This window comes from Natator depressus, chromosome 11 (assembly GCF_965152275.1).
Source record: "Natator depressus isolate rNatDep1 chromosome 11, rNatDep2.hap1, whole genome shotgun sequence".
NCBI classification, from domain to species: domain Eukaryota; kingdom Metazoa; phylum Chordata; order Testudines; family Cheloniidae; genus Natator; species Natator depressus.
In genome coordinates this window covers 29,068,129-29,086,708 of record NC_134244.1, presented here as the reverse complement: position 1 = coordinate 29,086,708, position 18,580 = coordinate 29,068,129, and the positions used below count along the sequence as shown (strand labels likewise).

Sequence of the window (18,580 nt, the reverse complement as noted above, 5' to 3'; positions counted from 1 at the left end):
AGTTCTCTTTACAACTGTATTGGATGACAATTATCTGTAGGCTTTTACAACAGTCATTGAATTAATTAACCATTTGCTATAAATTCTAGAAACTCCAGCAATGGCAGATATTTCTGTTGCTTCACCTCCTCAATCATCTTACAGAATTAAATTTCATGAAACAGTTTCTTGTAATTTCTAGGGCAAACAAAGCAAGTAAGTCTAGTGCTTATTTCCATCAACTGAAGAAAAAGAACCAGATAAATTCTACTGCTTAGAGTTTACAGTAAATTTCACATTCAACATATCAGGATTAATATACACAAAATACAAGATGACTGAGCTCTGTTAAGACTCATCTTCATGAGCAAGTTGAGTGACTTATGAGTGAATTACCCAGATCTTTCTTACTAAAGGTGGTAAAGGTCTTTACAAAGCATCCCATATTTTTTACTGGAGTGTATACATGTTGCTACTGAATATAAAAAGGGAAAGGTAAGTGTTGATCAATATTGACTTATTATAGATCATAAATACTCTGGGTAACATTCTTCTTTCAATTATATGCCTACAACCCCCTTAACTTTCAGTGTGCCAAAGAGCAGAACTTGGGTGCAATGACTATTATACACATATTCAAGAAAACATAAAAGTCAGTGGTGTTATATACACCTATTTCATCAGTTGGACAGAAAAACAGATCTAGATACACACTCAGTACTTAACCCAGATGCTTATAGAATGAGAAAATCAACCAGAAGAAATGGTTTGTTGCTAAGATTTGCAGTTTGAGGGTCTTTTTTGGGGGAGAGGGATCCCCAGTGGCTTCTGAAGTAGCAGTGGTTGCCAAAAACACTTTAGGCTATTTGGCTAGAATACTGCATCATTTTCTTTTGGATTCAGACCTTGTTACTATTATCCGCGTCTTTAACATCTACAGGTTGATTTACTGCAATAAGCTCCATATGAGGCTATGCTTTAAAATCTATTTGAAAATTGCAGATAGCATCAAATACAACAGATCACTAGTTAAATGTTATTTCCAGAGGAAGCCCATTGTACCTGTGCTCAGGACATGCACTAGCTGCCAGCTGATTTCCAGTTTCACATGCTGTTTTGACTTATGAAAAAAGAATGGGGTGAGGGTAAGGGTCCTAGCTACTTGAGACAGCCTTTCCCCCACATGGGACATCACAGCAGCCATGCTCACCTGTGATGTCTGAGCTAACATTCACTTAGTTTAAGTAGGAGTAACTGGTGGTAGGTGTTCTTGATAAGAGGCCCTTGCCTCTGAAACTCTCTTCTCCTGGTACATCGGGGCCTGGATCAGGTGGTCATCAGAACAAGATGCAAGACTCACTTGTTAACCCAATTTTTTCCCCAAGGCACAGGAAGGAGGGGAATGGGGTGGATAATTGAGGAATATTTTGTTTTGAAGCTGGGGAGGATTTTAGGCAGGTTAATATTTTTAACATATTACAAATTCAATTGTTTGTGAATTTTCACACGTCTAGAGTTAATAATTTGTTTGTAAATCAAAATAAACCCACATACTATAATTTATTCTTATCATGTACCTCTGCCTATACTTTGCTCACTAATTATCTCCAACGGGCCTACTTTTAACATTTCAAGCAACCTCAGCTAAAAACAAAAAGCACCTGCCAAATAAGTATCTTATTCTGTCTCTTCCCAACCTCTTCAGGATTTTTATTTTAATAAAAGGATTTTTTAAAATTAAAATCCATTGACTAATTTTGGCTCAGGACCAATCTATAAAATAATGCTATTTGACTCCAAGAGAGGAAAATAGGATATCAGCAGTGAAGTCCTACACAAACCAGCCAACATACCAGCAAGTTGCTCACAAACACACTTTCTCACTAAAGGAGCTGATAACCATGGAGAGGAGAGCTGGTGCCAGCAGCATTTTTTGAATTTCTTGAAATTCCCCACAAGTCAGTGCTAGGAGCTGGGAGAGTGGATAAGTCGAGCAAGGAGGTTGACACACAAAGCACCACACAGGGATGTGAGGGAACAAAGATCCAGTACAGGAAGGGGCATGGAGGATGGAGCCACCAGGTGAGGAGGAAAAGAGGCTGAGTCAGTAGGGGTAGTGGTAAGAATTAACTCCTGGGATTTTACACAAACTTCCCAGCATTAGTGAACAGCTATTGAGGGGCTTTTCAGATAATAGCAGTAAAATTTGACCTGGGGGAAAATGGTTTCCTTGTTTGTTGTGTATTTCCCTCACCATTTTAATTTTGCTCTTTCGGACAATATTTGCTTGAGGCCAGTCCATCAATACGTGTGTGTGTGTGCGCACTATATACTATGCAGTATGTATACATTTCTAGAACATTTCTTTGGATACCTTTTAACTACAAACAGGTCATTTACAAGTCTACATTATGGGCCAGAATCTCCAGCTGAGCTATAGCCCTTTTGCACCATTTAGATACTACAAAAGGAGCTATAATCCAGCTGCAAACACCCAAAAGAGAATTCATCTGACAGAGGCACATCTGCACTACAGTCAGGCCCTGAACCTCTGGTCTCCACACCCTCTAAGGTCAGGCTTGACAAAGCCCTGGCTGGGATTATTTAGTTGGGGATTGGTCCTGCTTTGAGCAGGGGGTTGGACTAGATGACCTCCTGAGGTCCCTTCCAACTCTGATATTCTATGATTCTATGATTCCTGGGGAGGAGGTGTATCATGAGCGGGGATGGCACCTGGCTGAGTTTTGCTCTGCCACTGTACTCCTCGACTGCTGTAGGGTCCATAAGGATCCATCACTGGCACATGCTAGTGCTGCCAAGAAGCATCTTGACATAGCCTTGGGGCTGGAATTAGCTCCAAGAATCAGCTCCCTGACAGCCATCCCCGAGCCCATGCCACACCCAGCAGCGCTGGAAAGCATTAAACCCTAAATGTGAAGTATGGCTAACATTTACAGTGGTCACTATTTTAAAAATCAACATTTATCACCTATGGTACTCATTGTACTATTTCCTTACCACAATTATTGCCTATTTCTAGTGTATCCCCAATATCATGTTGTGGTAATCATCAAAAATTGCTGCCAGTTTAAATAGGGCCATTATATACTCTCCAGCGTCCAATTCCCCAAAGCAATTTCCAAACAGAATTTGGTGCATGCTTTCTAGTCAAAGACTTAAGAGCCATATCCTGGTCCCCTTAAAGCTTGAGAGGCAACTGGCATGGAGGAGTCCTCAGGTGGTACAGAGCAGCGATAGCCAGCCCTACCCTGCTTCTCCTGGCCCTGGCATAAAGGTTTACTCACAGGTGTGGTCAATGCACTGGCTATTCTGAAGAATAGACCCTTGGAGGTTGGCTGCAGCAAGGTGCAGTTTGGACTCAGACTGAGGGGACAGAAAAGTGTCAGAAAGCCACCTTTGATCCTCCCCCTCTCAGCTGTGCGAAAGCATTTAATCCTTATATTCTACATACCAACATTCTGTAGTTTTTCCTAATAAATAAGTGGAAGAAAAGATGGTTCCTGATAACTTCATTGTCAAGCAGAAATATATTATAAAACCTAAACCCACAAAAACCCAAAACTCTGAAGAACATAGAATTATAGATTTCTGCCCTTTCAGATGTACATAATTATGAAAATGTCTCTTATTATCCATTGTCTTGTCTGGAAACCTTTCTTTTGGCTGCATTGTGAACTATTTCAACCTGAGCTGGCTCTCTCTTTATCTGCCTGTTGCACGCAGTAAAGGGACATGCAGGATGGGGAATTTCCCCAACTTCTTTATGCCTCAGACATGTTTGAAATCATTATTTCAGCTTTTCAATACTTTCATTAACTATCATAAGGACCATTATAGCTATCAGAACTGAGCAAATAATCCATAGCAAATAATTTAGTCAATGAATGTCACCTCTTTTTTCTGTTCCCAAATTTTCTACAAGCTGATAGCAAGTTTCTCAAATGTGTTACAGTGAGTCACCAAATGCTTTCTGTGACTAATTCTTAGTCTGTAGCTCATTCATGAGCAATTCATTGACAGTGTTCAATACTGGAATGGGAGATATGTTTGTTAGATTTGATAGGACACGTACTGTAGGTATCAATTCTGTTCCCTGACTGGAAGAGCATGAATTTTAGAATCAAGTTTCTAGGGAAAATATTTGAATTTTACAAGTTCAGAAGTTATTCTCCACAAGTACTTTCTAATATTAGCTTAAAATTCATTGTTTTCATGAACATGCTAGCCAATACACTTCTTCACTAGAATATTTGAAGAAAATTAATGCAAAGGAGACAAACACATCCAAACAAATTCATTTTGTATGTTATTGAATACTCACAGAAGAACTTTAAGGCATTTGCTCAGTTCTGATAACTATATTCACACTGTGAATAGGTGAGAAAATGGTCTTCTATTGTTTTAATCTAAAAGGTGTACCACACCTTTATGCTTTTTGGATATGTATACATTTGAATTTCAGTAAAGTCTTAATAATTAAAAATGATTACCCACAAATAAAACACTGCAATGCTCACAATTATGCAATGGAGTCAAAGACAATACAATAGCATCCTTTGCCCATTCTCCTTACCTTACAGGCAAGGTTCTGTCCCCTTTCCTTCTGTCCATCTCTCTCTGAGGAACAGGATACCAGCGAAAATTAAGCTTCCAGTTAAACCCTCCATATGTCATGTCTGACCCAGCCATGTATTCAAATGTATCATCACTGATCACATCAATGATTGGACAGACAACAGTTTTTCTATAAGAAAAAAAGATTACTTTTTAAAATATGCTACAGACCCCTTTCTGTTGTGGCTTCTCTGCATAGAAATCAAGACCCACACTAGAGATTTTATTTGGAAACAAGATTGTGCAAAATTAGTTTTCTCAAATTGTCCGATTTTTTTTGCAAACCCTTTTTTTCCCACCATTTCGGTTTACATAGATAGGCTTGCATTCCCTGAGTTTCACTCCAAGTTTAGCCTCCCAATTTCAAATCACAGCCAGCTTTAAGCTACCAGATTTCAGGACTAACTCATGGTAACCAAATAGGTCGTCCCCACAGTTTCCATCCAAATGCATTAAGTTGATGCAGGTTAGGTTAGGTGCAGGTTAGGTCAAAAATTCATCTAGATTCACTCAAACCTCAGCAAATCTGTCATGAATTTCAGATTTGGAATAAAACCTGAAACCTTAATGAAACATTTCATTTTCATTTCATCACTTACTCTGTAAAAGAATTTTTCCAGGGCTTTTGTACATATTTCCATTGTTCAAGGTTCTATAATAGAGTGCGTTAATTGACTTTCAAGCTGATGTCCATATTAATAAAACATGAGCTCAGAAGGTCAAACATGTTATAGACTATATAACGGCCATAAACAGCATAATCTGTGTATTTGCTTGAAACCATGCAGAGTAACAAATGTGTTTCTTAGTGTCCTCTGCATCAGTATGGGCTCTAGCTAAAGAGAAAACCCATAGCTGAGCCAGGCAGATTTTGAAATACACCTAAATTTTGCTGCTGATGTGCCAAGCTGACCTCCGTACCACATAGCTTTAACTTTTCTGCAGCGGGTGCCATATTTTATTTTATCCCTAGTGAGATAGCTTCTCTCTTTTGCTATGCTTGATGTTTTATCAGTTCATAATTTGTAACATTGTTTATAACATAAGGGTCACAAAGCGCAAACTATAAAAATCCCCTATACGTTAGAAAAGTCTTAGTGAAACATTAGAAGAAGATGCAATTAGAGCACCACAATTTAAAATGTTGTGCATTTCCCTAACACTCCAATAACAGTTCTGTGCAAGTTATTGTAAACAATTTGTAAAGTATATTATATTAAACTGGATCCATAAGGGTGCAACAGTCAGCTCTCTTTCATGCCTCTTGTGCATTTGTGCTCTTCTAACAACAACAACAAAATTATCTTTAAATTGGTTTGGTTCGGACACACGTGATTTCATTATCTCTTAGCACTGAGATGATGATGCTGGGGGAAGGCCATCAAACGAGAAGCATCGAGCTTAGATGCACTACACAGTGAGTTATGCAGCCTTGGCACCCCCTCCTCCCCTGCCCTCAGCAAACACCAGGTCAGACTGCTGATTCCTATCCCCATGCACAGACATCCCCCTCCTTCAAGCAAGCAGGGACATTGCTGTCATTTCTTACCCCAAGAGTAAAACTGAACTGATATTGTAAAGTTTCTCCATTTCTTTGCTCTCCACTTATATGCACAGTTCCCACCCATCTCCTTTCCCTATACCCCCTCCTCTGTAGAGACACCCTCCACATAAACCCATACCCTCTCTCTACACAAATAGCAAAATAAACTCTTTAGTTGTTGCTGCAGCATTCAGTTGATGCTGTGAAGCTGCTTTCTTCCAATGGATAGCCCTGCCCCCCCTACTCTGACACGTCTGCCCTCCTCCCCACAATTACCCATCATCCTGAAAACACAAGAGACACTCCACCCATCTTTAACCTCTGCAGCTGCTGTAGTAACTGGTTGCTGTTGCCCCTCTGCTCTCTGGGTCACTCAGGGAACATTTTGTGGAGACCTCTTGCAATCCATCTGCTTCACAAATAGAGGCAAAGAGTCTTTTTTGGCCTTGAACACAACAGCATTTGTAGATAGGTAGGCAGGCAAGCAGGTATTACACACACACACACACACACACACACACACTAGCTTCCTCAACATAAAATATAAGTGTATGGAATTTGCTTTTTAGAACAATAGCAAAAAGTGATGATAGCAAGGCTTTCGGCTTTGATTTCTGTTTGTGACTGGACATTCACTTATGCACATAAACTGAGCGGGTACACATTGCACCATCCACTTGGAAGACAGGATAAGCTTATTACCAGCTACACTAACAGAGACCCTGTAGGAATAAAGATACAATAACTATTAAAGCATCTTATCCCGACAAAAATATTGATTGAAAAATTACTGAACCATTTTTTTAAAACTAAAAAACGCTGTTGGGTTGATGACTTGTTTTCAATGTGTTCAGGCCAAAGAAGATTCTTTTTATAGCCAAAATATAAATCACACTGAAAATAAAGGGTTATAAAGGAAACTCTGACAGACCCTTAACTAGAGCAGTGTAGCAGGCATTGTCATCATGCAGAAGGACATATATCAGCCCTTACCTGTCTTCCTTTATTCTTGCCAGCAGGGGCTCAAGCCAGCCTAAAGTGCATTCACAGTGTGCATCCAGGAAAGTTATGACCTTGCCCTTAGAAGCCGCTGCTCCTCTGAGCCGAGCACGGATCAGTCCTGACCGTTGTTCCATCCTAATAATTTTTACTGGCACTTCCAAATTTTTCACATAATTTTCTAATGAGGCCTTCAAAAAATCTGCCAAATGCAATTTAAAAATACAAGAAACCTTTTGTTCAAACTAGATTCAGTAGTCAGTGAGGATTCAAAATAGAACTGTATGGTTAATACATCATACTGGTCACTCAGGTAATTCTTGGACAATATTCTCATGCATGAATATTGAAAGACCAAAGGTCCTGAAAGCACAATTCAGGAAATACAGTCTGAGGCATGTTTGTCAATTTTCTGAAGAATGAGAGATAAGTTTCCAGGTCATGGAGGTTTACATTAGGACACTGCTCACATTCTAGGATTGCAATATAGTTCTGGTTAAATGGGTCCCATGAGAAGACCATGCAAATAAAAGATTTCAAATGGAAAAAATTATGATTAATTTCCTACTTATAGCACTGGTCAGTCAAAGCTTAGTATAAATTCAATCCAGAAATGTGTACTTTGATTAAATATATGTTTTTGCTATTTTGTTGTAGAGTCGAAGTTTAGTTTTCAAATATATCCATTTTAATAAGCTTCTTCAGCAGTTTGGGAGCTTCCATAACATACCCTTTCCCTACGTATGAGGGTCATGTTAAGTACTTTGACCCCGTGCTTCTCTTTGATGTCTGACTTGGAAGGGAGCAACAAAAAGTACAGTTAGGGGGAAAAACCCAGAGCAGTGGAAGCAAGGTATAGTGAAGCCAGTGCAGCATACTTGTCCCTCCCCCCAACCCCTTAGTAACAGCTGCATATTGTGAGTGTGAGCAAGAGAGAGCATGCTTCCCTTCTACTCTTTGAAACAGGGATATCTAGTTGGGTAGCCATGTGGATGTTAATGCTACTTAGGGCAGCATTAACATCAGCTCTATACCTGCAATCCCTCCAAGGGGTACCCTGCACAGAGTAGAGGAAGCCAGTACGGGAGCCATATTGCATGGTCTGAAGTTTTCAGTAACAAAAACAGCTTTTGACCACTTTAATAGTTTGGAAGAAAAAAAATCCTAAAAAATGTGGAACAGGGGAAAACCAAAAAAATTCAGCTGCTTGGCATGTCACATCAATGGCACAGCCCTCCCTCTGATATTACGCGACAGCTCTATAATGCTGAACAGGATATGATGCTGTAGCTAATCAGTGGATTAAAAAAGACAGTACCTTTCATACTGTGCAATAAGCTTCAAATTCCCCTGCATTTATTTTTACACAGCTGCAGATACAGTAACGTATCTGTCTATGGTAAAACCTCCATGAGGAGGACAGAAGACCTAGGGAAATCTTTGAGGTGCACCTTGCAGTGTTTGCTGAAGGTTTCCCTCAGGGGACAGGTTTTGGAACCCATAGAGAAATCAGGCAACACAGCTTCCAAATCCTGCAGTCCTCATGGTGCCATGCTGTGCAAACAATTGGACATCCAAAGCAAATACATTGACATTTTTTGGCTTTTCACCAATTCCATTATTTTAGCATTTTTTTATTTCTAAAACATTAACATTATCAAAAGCAGTTTTTCTTACTGAAAACTGCTTTTTCTACCCTCAAATAACCTCAATTACTGGTTTAAAAAAACTATGTGAAACTCGGGCTCAAAATAAATTAAAAACAAAAACCAAAGAGTAATCTGAGGAAACTGTTCAAGCTTCTGACATTTAAACAAGTTTAAACCTCAAGAGTGAGTCATTTCCTTGTTAGGAGAGAAATGAGCGATGGAGACATAGGACACTATATTCTTGATATTCTTTATCGGGAATATTGGCACAGCACTCACAACATGGTCACTGAAAAGCACCATTATCACTGAGCTACTTAATCCAGAAAACTGCCCCTCTCTGAGTTGGGGGTCAAATTCATTACTGGTTAAAACTTTATTGATTTACAATCCCTTCTGCAGGCTTCTCAAATGTGACACTAACAAAATATGTACATTTTAAATCTCTATCAAATTATTATAACTATCCACAAGAAAATCAGAGCAAGGGTCATACCTCTTTCACTGGCATCATCCACCAAGATAACCTCAGAAAGCAAATAGTGTGGGGATCTGTTTATAACACTGTAAACAGTTCGAAGCAAAGTACTCCAGGCTTCATTATGAAATACTATAACTACACTTGTATTTGGGAGTTCATCAGGGTAGACTTTTGTCTTGCATCTGCCAAAGAGAAAAAAAGACAAGTTAATCCTTTTATAAATTCATTCTCCAGTGCTATGTAACAACATGACAGGTTATCAAGTTCTGGAAATTGAGCTTCAAGATTGCTGGACAGCTCACCATTCAGTAAGATATGAATCTCTCCAGACGCTCCCCGCCCCCCCATCCATGCCACCCTCAAAAATCCAAAACAAAACAAAAAATCACATGGAAATTCTCAGGCACGGGGTTTTGAATACTGTATTCTGGATAGGAAAAACTATGAGTAAAAAGACTAAAGCTGCAAATAAAATTTTGTACCAGATCTCCTAAATGAAGAATTAGCATTTACATCCAAGAAATAATACAGTGCACACACATATATACATACATACATACACACCCAAACATGTGAGTGAGGACCCCTCAAGTCCTACAGCTTGGATAAAATGGGACCCAGCACTGAGCAACACTAGAAGTTTCTTAAAACTAAAACCTAAAAATGAATATTTTTTAAAAAACTCCAGTTTGCTCATAATACAGAAGGATGGAACTAAAACCTTTGATCTCTGTCCTCTAAAATTTGGGGGCGGGGGTCATATAATGGTACCTTAAATACCAACCACTCCTGGTTTGAGTAAAGAAAATTCACCTGAGGTGTTTTGCAAATCCCAAATTAAAATACAGTCTCCTCATCCCATCTCCAATACGTGCACTTCACGTGCACAGGCAGCTATTATAAGACCAGCAGTACTTGTTATCAAAGCCAAGATATTTCATTCTAATATTTTCAGCATTGCTACTTAAAAAAATCTTTTAGATATATTGATAAATGTCAGCTATGTACTTAAAATCATTTTCTAGCTCTATTTTCATCTTTGTGATCCCGATTTCAAGAAAGCACTTAAACACATGCTTACCTGTAAGTTCAGTGCTTACCTACAGTGACCACCCATCCCTAATTGGGCGGCACAGTCCCAAAATGTAAATTTCAAGTTCTGGGCTGAATGACTGTGGGACATCATTTGTTTTGGATTCCCTGTGGTGCCTATCCTGGCCTGCCTGAGGCTCAGGGGCATTGCCAGCCTCTTCTTGGTGGGGCTGAGGTGGGGCCTTTGGCCCCCCTTGCCATAAGACCCTGCCCCCTGCTCCTCCTCCTCTTCCCCCCAAGGCCCTGCCCCTGGACACAGGCCGGGGCTGCTCTTGGGCACCCTGATCCCACACCCAGGGCAGGTGGAGGGTCCAGGGCTCCCCACAGCAGCCCGGGCTCCCTGTGTGGCTCTTACCATTGCCAGGCTTCTGACCTGGTCAGGTGGCAGGGCTCCTGCATATGTCCAATTTTTGCATTTTGGAAAGCTGGTCACCCTATGCTTACCTGTCCTGAGGCCTATACGTGGTATTTATTTTTACTAAAGATAAGCTAAGAACATGTTTATACATTCCTCTTTAAACATTTTCTTTGAAATGTTTTAAATCTGAAAATGTATGTTAACTAACGTTACAAGCAGAGAAACTCTTTTGTAGTCTACTGGCCTTTTCTGACTTGGTGTCCTGTAATTCTCACACAAGAGAGCAATGTATCACTGTGGTCCATAATATTTTAATACTCACCAGGCTGCAGAAAATCAGTACAACTAGAACTATATGTTGTGCTATCTCCCTAGTATTTACACTGGGTTAGTCAGTCAAGTTACTTTTTGATTTAGGAGTCAGAAGAATGACAGAATTGGGGCACTGAAGAAACATTAAATGGTCCTTGAACCCCCCCCCCCCCCCGCACTCATCATAACAAAACTCTGTAAAACTTTCTATTGCTTCACTGACATGAAAACTTACATAAAATAGAGTCACAATGACAGCCTTCAAAATTTAAGGGTGACATTTCCAGGTATGAAATATAGAAGAAAGTCTATTAGTTCACTGGTTTCCATATTATAGTCACAAGTCCATAGTGTGCTCTAGAAACCAGAGCAAAGAACCTCTCTTGATTGCTTGTCTTATCCATGTGGTACATCTTGCCCATTATTGCAGGAGAGTAAAACCAGGAGCATTGTGATAAGTAAGCAGCTCTTCTGCCAGGTGAGTTTCAAAAGGAATCTCCTCCCAGCTGAGCCAGGGGGAATCAAGCTAAATTTGTATGAACTGGAAATTGTTCTTTGCAGATTTTATAGCGATGTACAATTTGGAAGCAATCATTGAGGAAGTTAGTCAAACAACATGGCCTTAGAGCAGAAAGCTATTCATTTGCTTAATGAGCTTTAAAATCCATGGAGAAAGGTGGTACATATTAGTCCTTGTTTTCCTAACTACTGCGGGGGCCTAATTAACTATACATTTGGGCATCTATTATGATTTAGATTTACAGGGTTCATGAAAAATATGGCTATTATATTATCATCTGTGGGGATGGTGGTAGTTTAGTTAAAGTAACCCAAAGAAATGTGACCAAAACGGGGCACTCTCTCAGAAAGGGAACATTGTTTCCTTTGCAGAAGTTAGTAAATGTTTTCCTAAAAACATATGATGTTCAATTGCCCCCCGAAGATATATGGTGGCCAAACCTGATAACTAAATTCAGTCAATGAAGTGTGAAATGGAAGGATTTCAATGCAAAACACAATACAACTTTAACAACCAGTGCCCTCATAATATAATGTCATTGTTGAAGGGGTTATTTCTGTACTGGGTTTTTTTTTCCTTTTTCAGATATTGTTAAACAATTTTTATTATTTCAGTAGTGATTGGTATTTGATTTTAAACAAAAACAAACTAGATTAAAACTACTTGAAGTGAACTATTAAAATGAGATTGTATAGTCTAAAATATTAAAATATTTTTATCACAGTTCTAGAATGGCAAAAGCAATAAGAAAAACATATCCGTGTTTTTATAAATTGCCTTCATGAAGGTGGATATTCATTTGAAGGATTTTTCTCTTCCATGTTTTTAGCACTTTATTTTTCAGTATATATCCCCTCCGCTAAACATTCAGTTTGTATAATTATACAGTATTAGCCAGGATCATGTAAAGAACTCATTTACTATTAATTACTATTCTAAAAGATATGCTGTAGCTCAACTAGAAGTTATAGGCTTAATGTAGAAATTACTGGGTGAGGTCCTCTGGCCTGTCTTATAGCCAAAATGTTTTTAAAAGGATATACATTCTCTCCGTTTATGTTGTAAAATGTTAAAGCTAACTAAACATTTCAAATTTGTCTCCCAAGCACAAGCAAATACCATAGAAGTATTACCCTCAACATGTGTACATAAACCTGCACTTAAACTTTATTTTGTTTTAATTTTTATACCATTTTCTTCTGTGTTGTGTTTTAAAAAAAATTGGTTATTAAAGTTTATGCTTGAATATAAGAATGGCCATACTGGGGCAGACCAAAGGTCCATCCAGCCCAGTATCCTGTCTACTGACAGTGGCCAATGCCAGGTGCCCCATAGGGAGTGAATCTAACAGGTAATGATCTCGTGATCTCTCTCCTGCCATCCGTCTGCACCCTCTGACGAACAGAGGCTAGAGACACCATTCCTTACCCATCCTGGCTAATAGCCATTAATGTACTTAACTTCCATGAATTTATCCAGTTCTCTTTTAAACCCTGTTATAGTCCTAGCCTTCACAACCTCCTTGAAAATATTTACAAAAGCAATATTAATTGCTATAACAAACAAATTAACAAAAACTTAAGTAAAAATTCTATTTGTTAGTCTCTTGCTAAAACCAAGTGCTGGGGGCAGGGAGCAGAGTAAGAAGTCGTCTCACAGAAGATTGTGAGTACCTGTTTTAGCAATCCCACACTACCTTTATCATGGAAAACTACTAACATGTTAAGGAAGTAAAAATGGATTTCTTTCAGTAAAAACTGAAAAACCATCTAAAACAGGTACATTTGTATGTGGCAAAAAAGATTAAGAAAACCAGGACAAAAAACCAAAACATTATTTTAATAAAGGAATAAAAAATAGAAATAATTAAAATATAGAAAACCAGGTCATGCCTCTGTTATAGGCTATAATAAAAGCATTATTTGTGTCATTAGTTACCATTATATTGTACATAAACTAAGTTCATCTGTGTATAAATTTGGGTTACTGAAAACAAGAGAAATAGGGAAAAAACTTATGTTAACCAATTTAAGTGGTTTAAGGGTGCATCCCACAGATTGGAGACACCAGAGTGTATCAATGCACAGTACAGAAACACCTGGATGTAGACAGGAAAAAAGATAAACCTACAAGTAACAAACAACTACATTTCAACCTATCATGTATGTACAATTAAGTATGCAATCACCTATAGAGACATTACAATGGCCTAAGGTAAAACAGGGCTAATGTAACAGTTTGACTGCTACATTCACACCTGGGACTTTGATTGGTAATGTATAATTAATGCATACAGCTGTCATTTTGAATCTTTCTTATTTAATATGACTGAAATCTGTCATTCTGTATTATAATTGTATAATTTCTTGTTATTCAAAACAGACAAAATGACATTGCTAATCTGTTTCTCACACACACACACACACACACACACATTAATGAATGAATGAATCATAGAAAACAATAAGAAAGCAAAGAAAACCGCATAGGTAGAGAAATTATGCATGTGAAAGTGATCATTCGCTTTCCAGATGAGCTCATTCTGGATAACTCCCATGAACAAATTCTGCAGTGCACCAAGTGATGTGCTAGGATTTGTCGACAGCTGAACCTCTCACTAGAAACTAAATTAAAACTACCCAATTCATTTAATTTAGGATACTTGATTTTAGTGGAAGTCATAAAGGCTGTTACTTTGCCTAAGCTGCAGTATTAAATCATAATTTGCAATGTATCATTAGTTGTCATTTAGAAAACAGGTAGCTGCCATTAAAGTACTCAGAGGAGTTTTTAGTCCACTATGGATTATAAATTGGGCTCTGGGTTTTCCTCTCTGCAATACAGAGGGGAACACAAGGGAATAAAAAGGGGCAAAAGTACCTTAAGGAAAGCAGTGGTTCTGTAACACATTTAACCCTTCTCTGCTTTCCTCTGACTAGCATGAGTTTGAGGCTCTACATTTAGGACTGCGGTCAGTGTATTTACTTGGCATCAGCATTGCTAATCCCAAGCATTCAAAAATCATGAGTCAGGCCCCCAAATTTTGATTTTTTTCCAGATAAAAAATATCTTTTAGATTTTCTTGATTTGCATTCTAGTTTCTGAGTCTTTATGGTGCACTCATGACAATTTTTTTTCCTAAGCTTTTCAGCCATGAAGGCTAGCCACTTACTTCTTTCGTGAAAGATAAGGTTTTCATGCAATCTCTTGATTCCAGCAGCTAGGCCTTTAAGAAAAACACTAAAGATCATAAAACACTATGGCATGCTCTCTGCAAACACAAAAAGAATTTCTGAGCAGAAATCCAGCAGATATTTAATGCTGTATTAACTTTCCTCCAAAGCCTCTATTCCCAGTCAGACAAGGACAGTACACAACTATGAGGAGAGGGAGAAAGCCAATGACAGCAAGGAGAGGGTAAGTCTTTTGCCTGGCTGGTGTCTGCTTTTCTCACAGATCCTGAGTCTTAAAGTGAGCCTCCTATTCACCTCTTTATGGGGTTTCCAATCCCCTTTTCTGTTGGGAGCACGTGGGTAAACTCCAGAAAGTAAACCTTTCAGAGTGTTCAAGCTAGATTCTTGTTTGTACATCCTGCAGGGCTTATCAGGAGGGGCTTGTGGGTGCAGTTGCATGGAACAGTATAGCCTTAATACTTACTCCTTTTAACAATATTTTTCTTGGTCTATATCTATTTATTGTATAAGACCCAATTCACTGAAAAATTTTCTTACATCAATGTATGGCAAAGGATCCAACTTTTTTGCAAAGCAGAGATATTTATAACTCTTTAGGCCAACTTAAAAGAGACTCTGCTTTATGCATTTGCAAAATTTGCATGCATAAACAGTTATTTGCACAGGTGACTACATGATTTACATTTATGACGACCTCTGCTTTGGTCACCAGCATGATTTAAATACTGGGAACTTCAGCATCATGGCACAAACACCTACAACTTGAGCTAAATAAGGAATATCAGCCAGGAGCAAAGAATTATGCCATACTTACAGGATGGGGGACTCTATCCTGGGAAGCAGTGACTCCGAAAAAGATTTCGGAGTCATGGTGGATAATCAGATCAACATGATCTTCCAGCATGACACAGTGAGAGTTAATGCAAAAGAGCTAATGCAGAGGAATCTTCAGCAGAGGTAGAGTAGAGAGGTTATTTTACCTGTGTATTTGACACTGGTGTGACCGCAGCTAGAATACTGTGTCCAATTCTGGTGCCCACAATTCAAGGAGGATATTGATAAATTAGAGATGATTCAGAGAAGAGCCATGGGAATATTAGAGAACGTACCTTATAGTGATAAACTAACCTGAGCACTTTGAGCCTAACAAAGAGAAGCTTAAGAGGTGGTGATTACAGTCTGTAAGTATGTACATGAGAGATAAATATTTAATAGGCTCTTCAATCCAGCAGAGAAGGGTGTAGCATGATTCAATGGCTGGAAGTTGAAGCTAGACAAATTCAGACTGGAAATAAGACAAATTATTTTACAATGAGGGTAATTAAGTACTGGAACAATTTACCAAGAGTTGTGGTGGATTCTCCATCACTGAGTTTTTAAATCAAGATTGGATGTTTTTCTAAAAGATCTGCTCTATGAATTATTTTGGGGAAGTTCTCTGGCCTGTGTATTACAGCTGTGGTTCTCAACCAGGGGTAAATGTACTCTGGGATATGCAGAGGTCTTCCAAGTGGTACATCAACACATCTAGGCATTTAGACATTTACCTAGTTTTACAAAAGGCTACATAAAAGAACTAGCAAAATCAGTACAAACTAAAATTTCATACAGACGTCTTGTTTCTACTGCTCTATATACCGAAATGTAAGTACAATATTTATATTCCAATTGATTTATTTTATAATTATATGGCAAAAGTTAGAAAGTAAGCACACTATTATTGAAAAATTGCTGTGACACTTTTGTATTTTTAGGTCTGGTTTTGTAAGTAAGTAGGTTTTAAGCAAGGTGAAACTTGGGGGGTACACAAGACAAATCAGGCTCCTGAAAGGGGTACAGTAGTTTGGAAAGGTTGAGAGCCACTGTATTACAGGAAGTCTTTCTAGATTATCACAATGGTCCATTCTGGCCTTGGAATCTATGAGTCTATAAGTCTGTTGTGGTAGTAGGCTGCTATGGACCAAGTCAAAAGAAAAGGATGCTGAACACACTGATAATGCATTACATAGCACCAACTGATAGTCGTAATCTTTTAGCTGTTTGAAGACCTATGTGAATTAAGTTTGGTGTTCTTAGTACTATTCCCAATGGACATCACACAAAAGTCATCACAGCTAGTCATTAAAGTTATTTTCTAGAGCACATCACAAAAGCCACCATCCAAATTGCCAATAACTGTCATGCACAACAAAGACGGCATGGAGATTGAATTATGCTCTAGTTCAAGGTTGAGACTGGTCAGTATGGGAAGCTTGTGCTGTCACCACCTACACTAAACTTTGGTGGATAAACTAGGACTGATTAGTTTTCAGCACACAAACTTTCATAAGTATTAAATTCACTTTTAAAAAATTAAAGAACAAACAGTAACATTACACAGATGGTGGGTGTATAATCACTAGTCTTGTTCTTACCATAATTCACATTTTCAATTACCGGAAGTGCAATGGAAAATTATCACAATCTATAATAAAAGACACCAACTGTTTTAGAAAATAAAATTCAGACAAGTGACATACTTGACAATTTTCAGTGAATATTTTCATCCCAGATACATTAATATAACCACGTGTGAATGAGACATAATCAATGAAAAATGTAATTACTGTATATTTTAAACTTGCTTCCAGATGACCAAAGTACTGTTCTAAGAGTTATATAAACAATTGTAACAAACCTATGTGGAGTTTTTATATCACTATTAAAGAGAAAATTTAAATGATACATGAAGGTAACAGTATAAAAAGATACATGCTCCACAGTTGCAATACAGAGCGTTCTAAGGTAAAGTTGCATATACAGGTATTACAGCATACAAAGTTCTTCTTGCAATGTACAGATAGCAATGTTGCCAAGTAATAAAAGCTAAAAGACCCAACCGTGATTCCCTATTCTCAAGGGGTTGTTACACAAATAATGGACCTGTTGTTCTGAAGTTGTTACTTTGTTACTTTCCCCTCACTAAACTGAAATAACCACTCACTATCAGGTTTCAGAGTAACAGCCGTGTTAGTCTGTATTCGCAAAAAGAAAAGGAGTACTTGTGGCACCTTAGAGACTAACCAATTTATTTGAGCATAAGCTTTCGTGAGCTACAGTTCACTTCATCGGATGCATACTGTGCAAAGTGTAGAAGATCTTTTTATAAACACACAAAGCATGAAAAAATACCTCCTCCCACCCCACTCTCCTGCTGGTAATGGTTTGTGGGGAGGGGAGGGGGGAGAAAACCTGGATTTGTGCTGGAAATGGCCCAACTTGATTATCATACACATTGTAAGGAGAGTGATCACTTTAGATAAGCTATTACCAGCAGGAGAGTGGGGTGGGAAGAGGTATTTTTTCATGCTTTGTGTGTATATAAAAAGATCTTCTACACTTTCCACAGTATGCATCCGATGAAGTGAGCTGTAGCTCACGAAAGCTTATGCTCAAATAAATTGGTTAGTCTCTAAGGTGCCACAAGTACTCCTTTTCTTTTCACTCACTATCAGGGAACCATAAATGGCAGCCAGACTTCCAAACGTTCTTTCTTAGTATTTTTGGCAGGTTAATTTTTCCAATTACTACCACCTGCCAGATGGTATGATTTATAATGCAGCGCACATGTCCAGCGGAGTTAGTGATGTCACCAAATAAGGAGTTACGGGACATTGTTAGGATACAGAATTTCAGGTGAAGGAAAAAATATTTTCAGAAAAGTTTGCTACAACTGTTTAGAATCCTGGAGTTTTAAAATGTTACCAGTCCTGCAACAAGGGAGTATCTTTCTTACAAGAACTCGGTAGACTCTACCTGTCCTACAGTGTACAGTTTCA

General features: G+C 38.4%; 1 protein-coding gene across 4 annotated transcripts in view; it reads right to left on the bottom strand.

The window, feature by feature from the left end:
• The window catches only part of GALNT13 (polypeptide N-acetylgalactosaminyltransferase 13), a 415,890-nt gene that overhangs the window by 157,677 nt on the left and 239,633 nt on the right, over positions 1 to 18,580 (bottom strand). For all 4 annotated transcript variants that reach the window (XM_074967361.1, XM_074967360.1, XM_074967359.1 and 1 more), the window contains 3 exons: positions 9,302 to 9,468; positions 7,151 to 7,358; positions 4,574 to 4,744 (listed from right to left, as the gene is read on the bottom strand). In XM_074967361.1, coding sequence (XP_074823462.1) covers positions 4,574 to 4,744; positions 7,151 to 7,358; positions 9,302 to 9,468 — 546 coding nt within the window. The remainder of the gene's footprint in view (positions 1 to 4,573; positions 4,745 to 7,150; positions 7,359 to 9,301; positions 9,469 to 18,580) is intronic.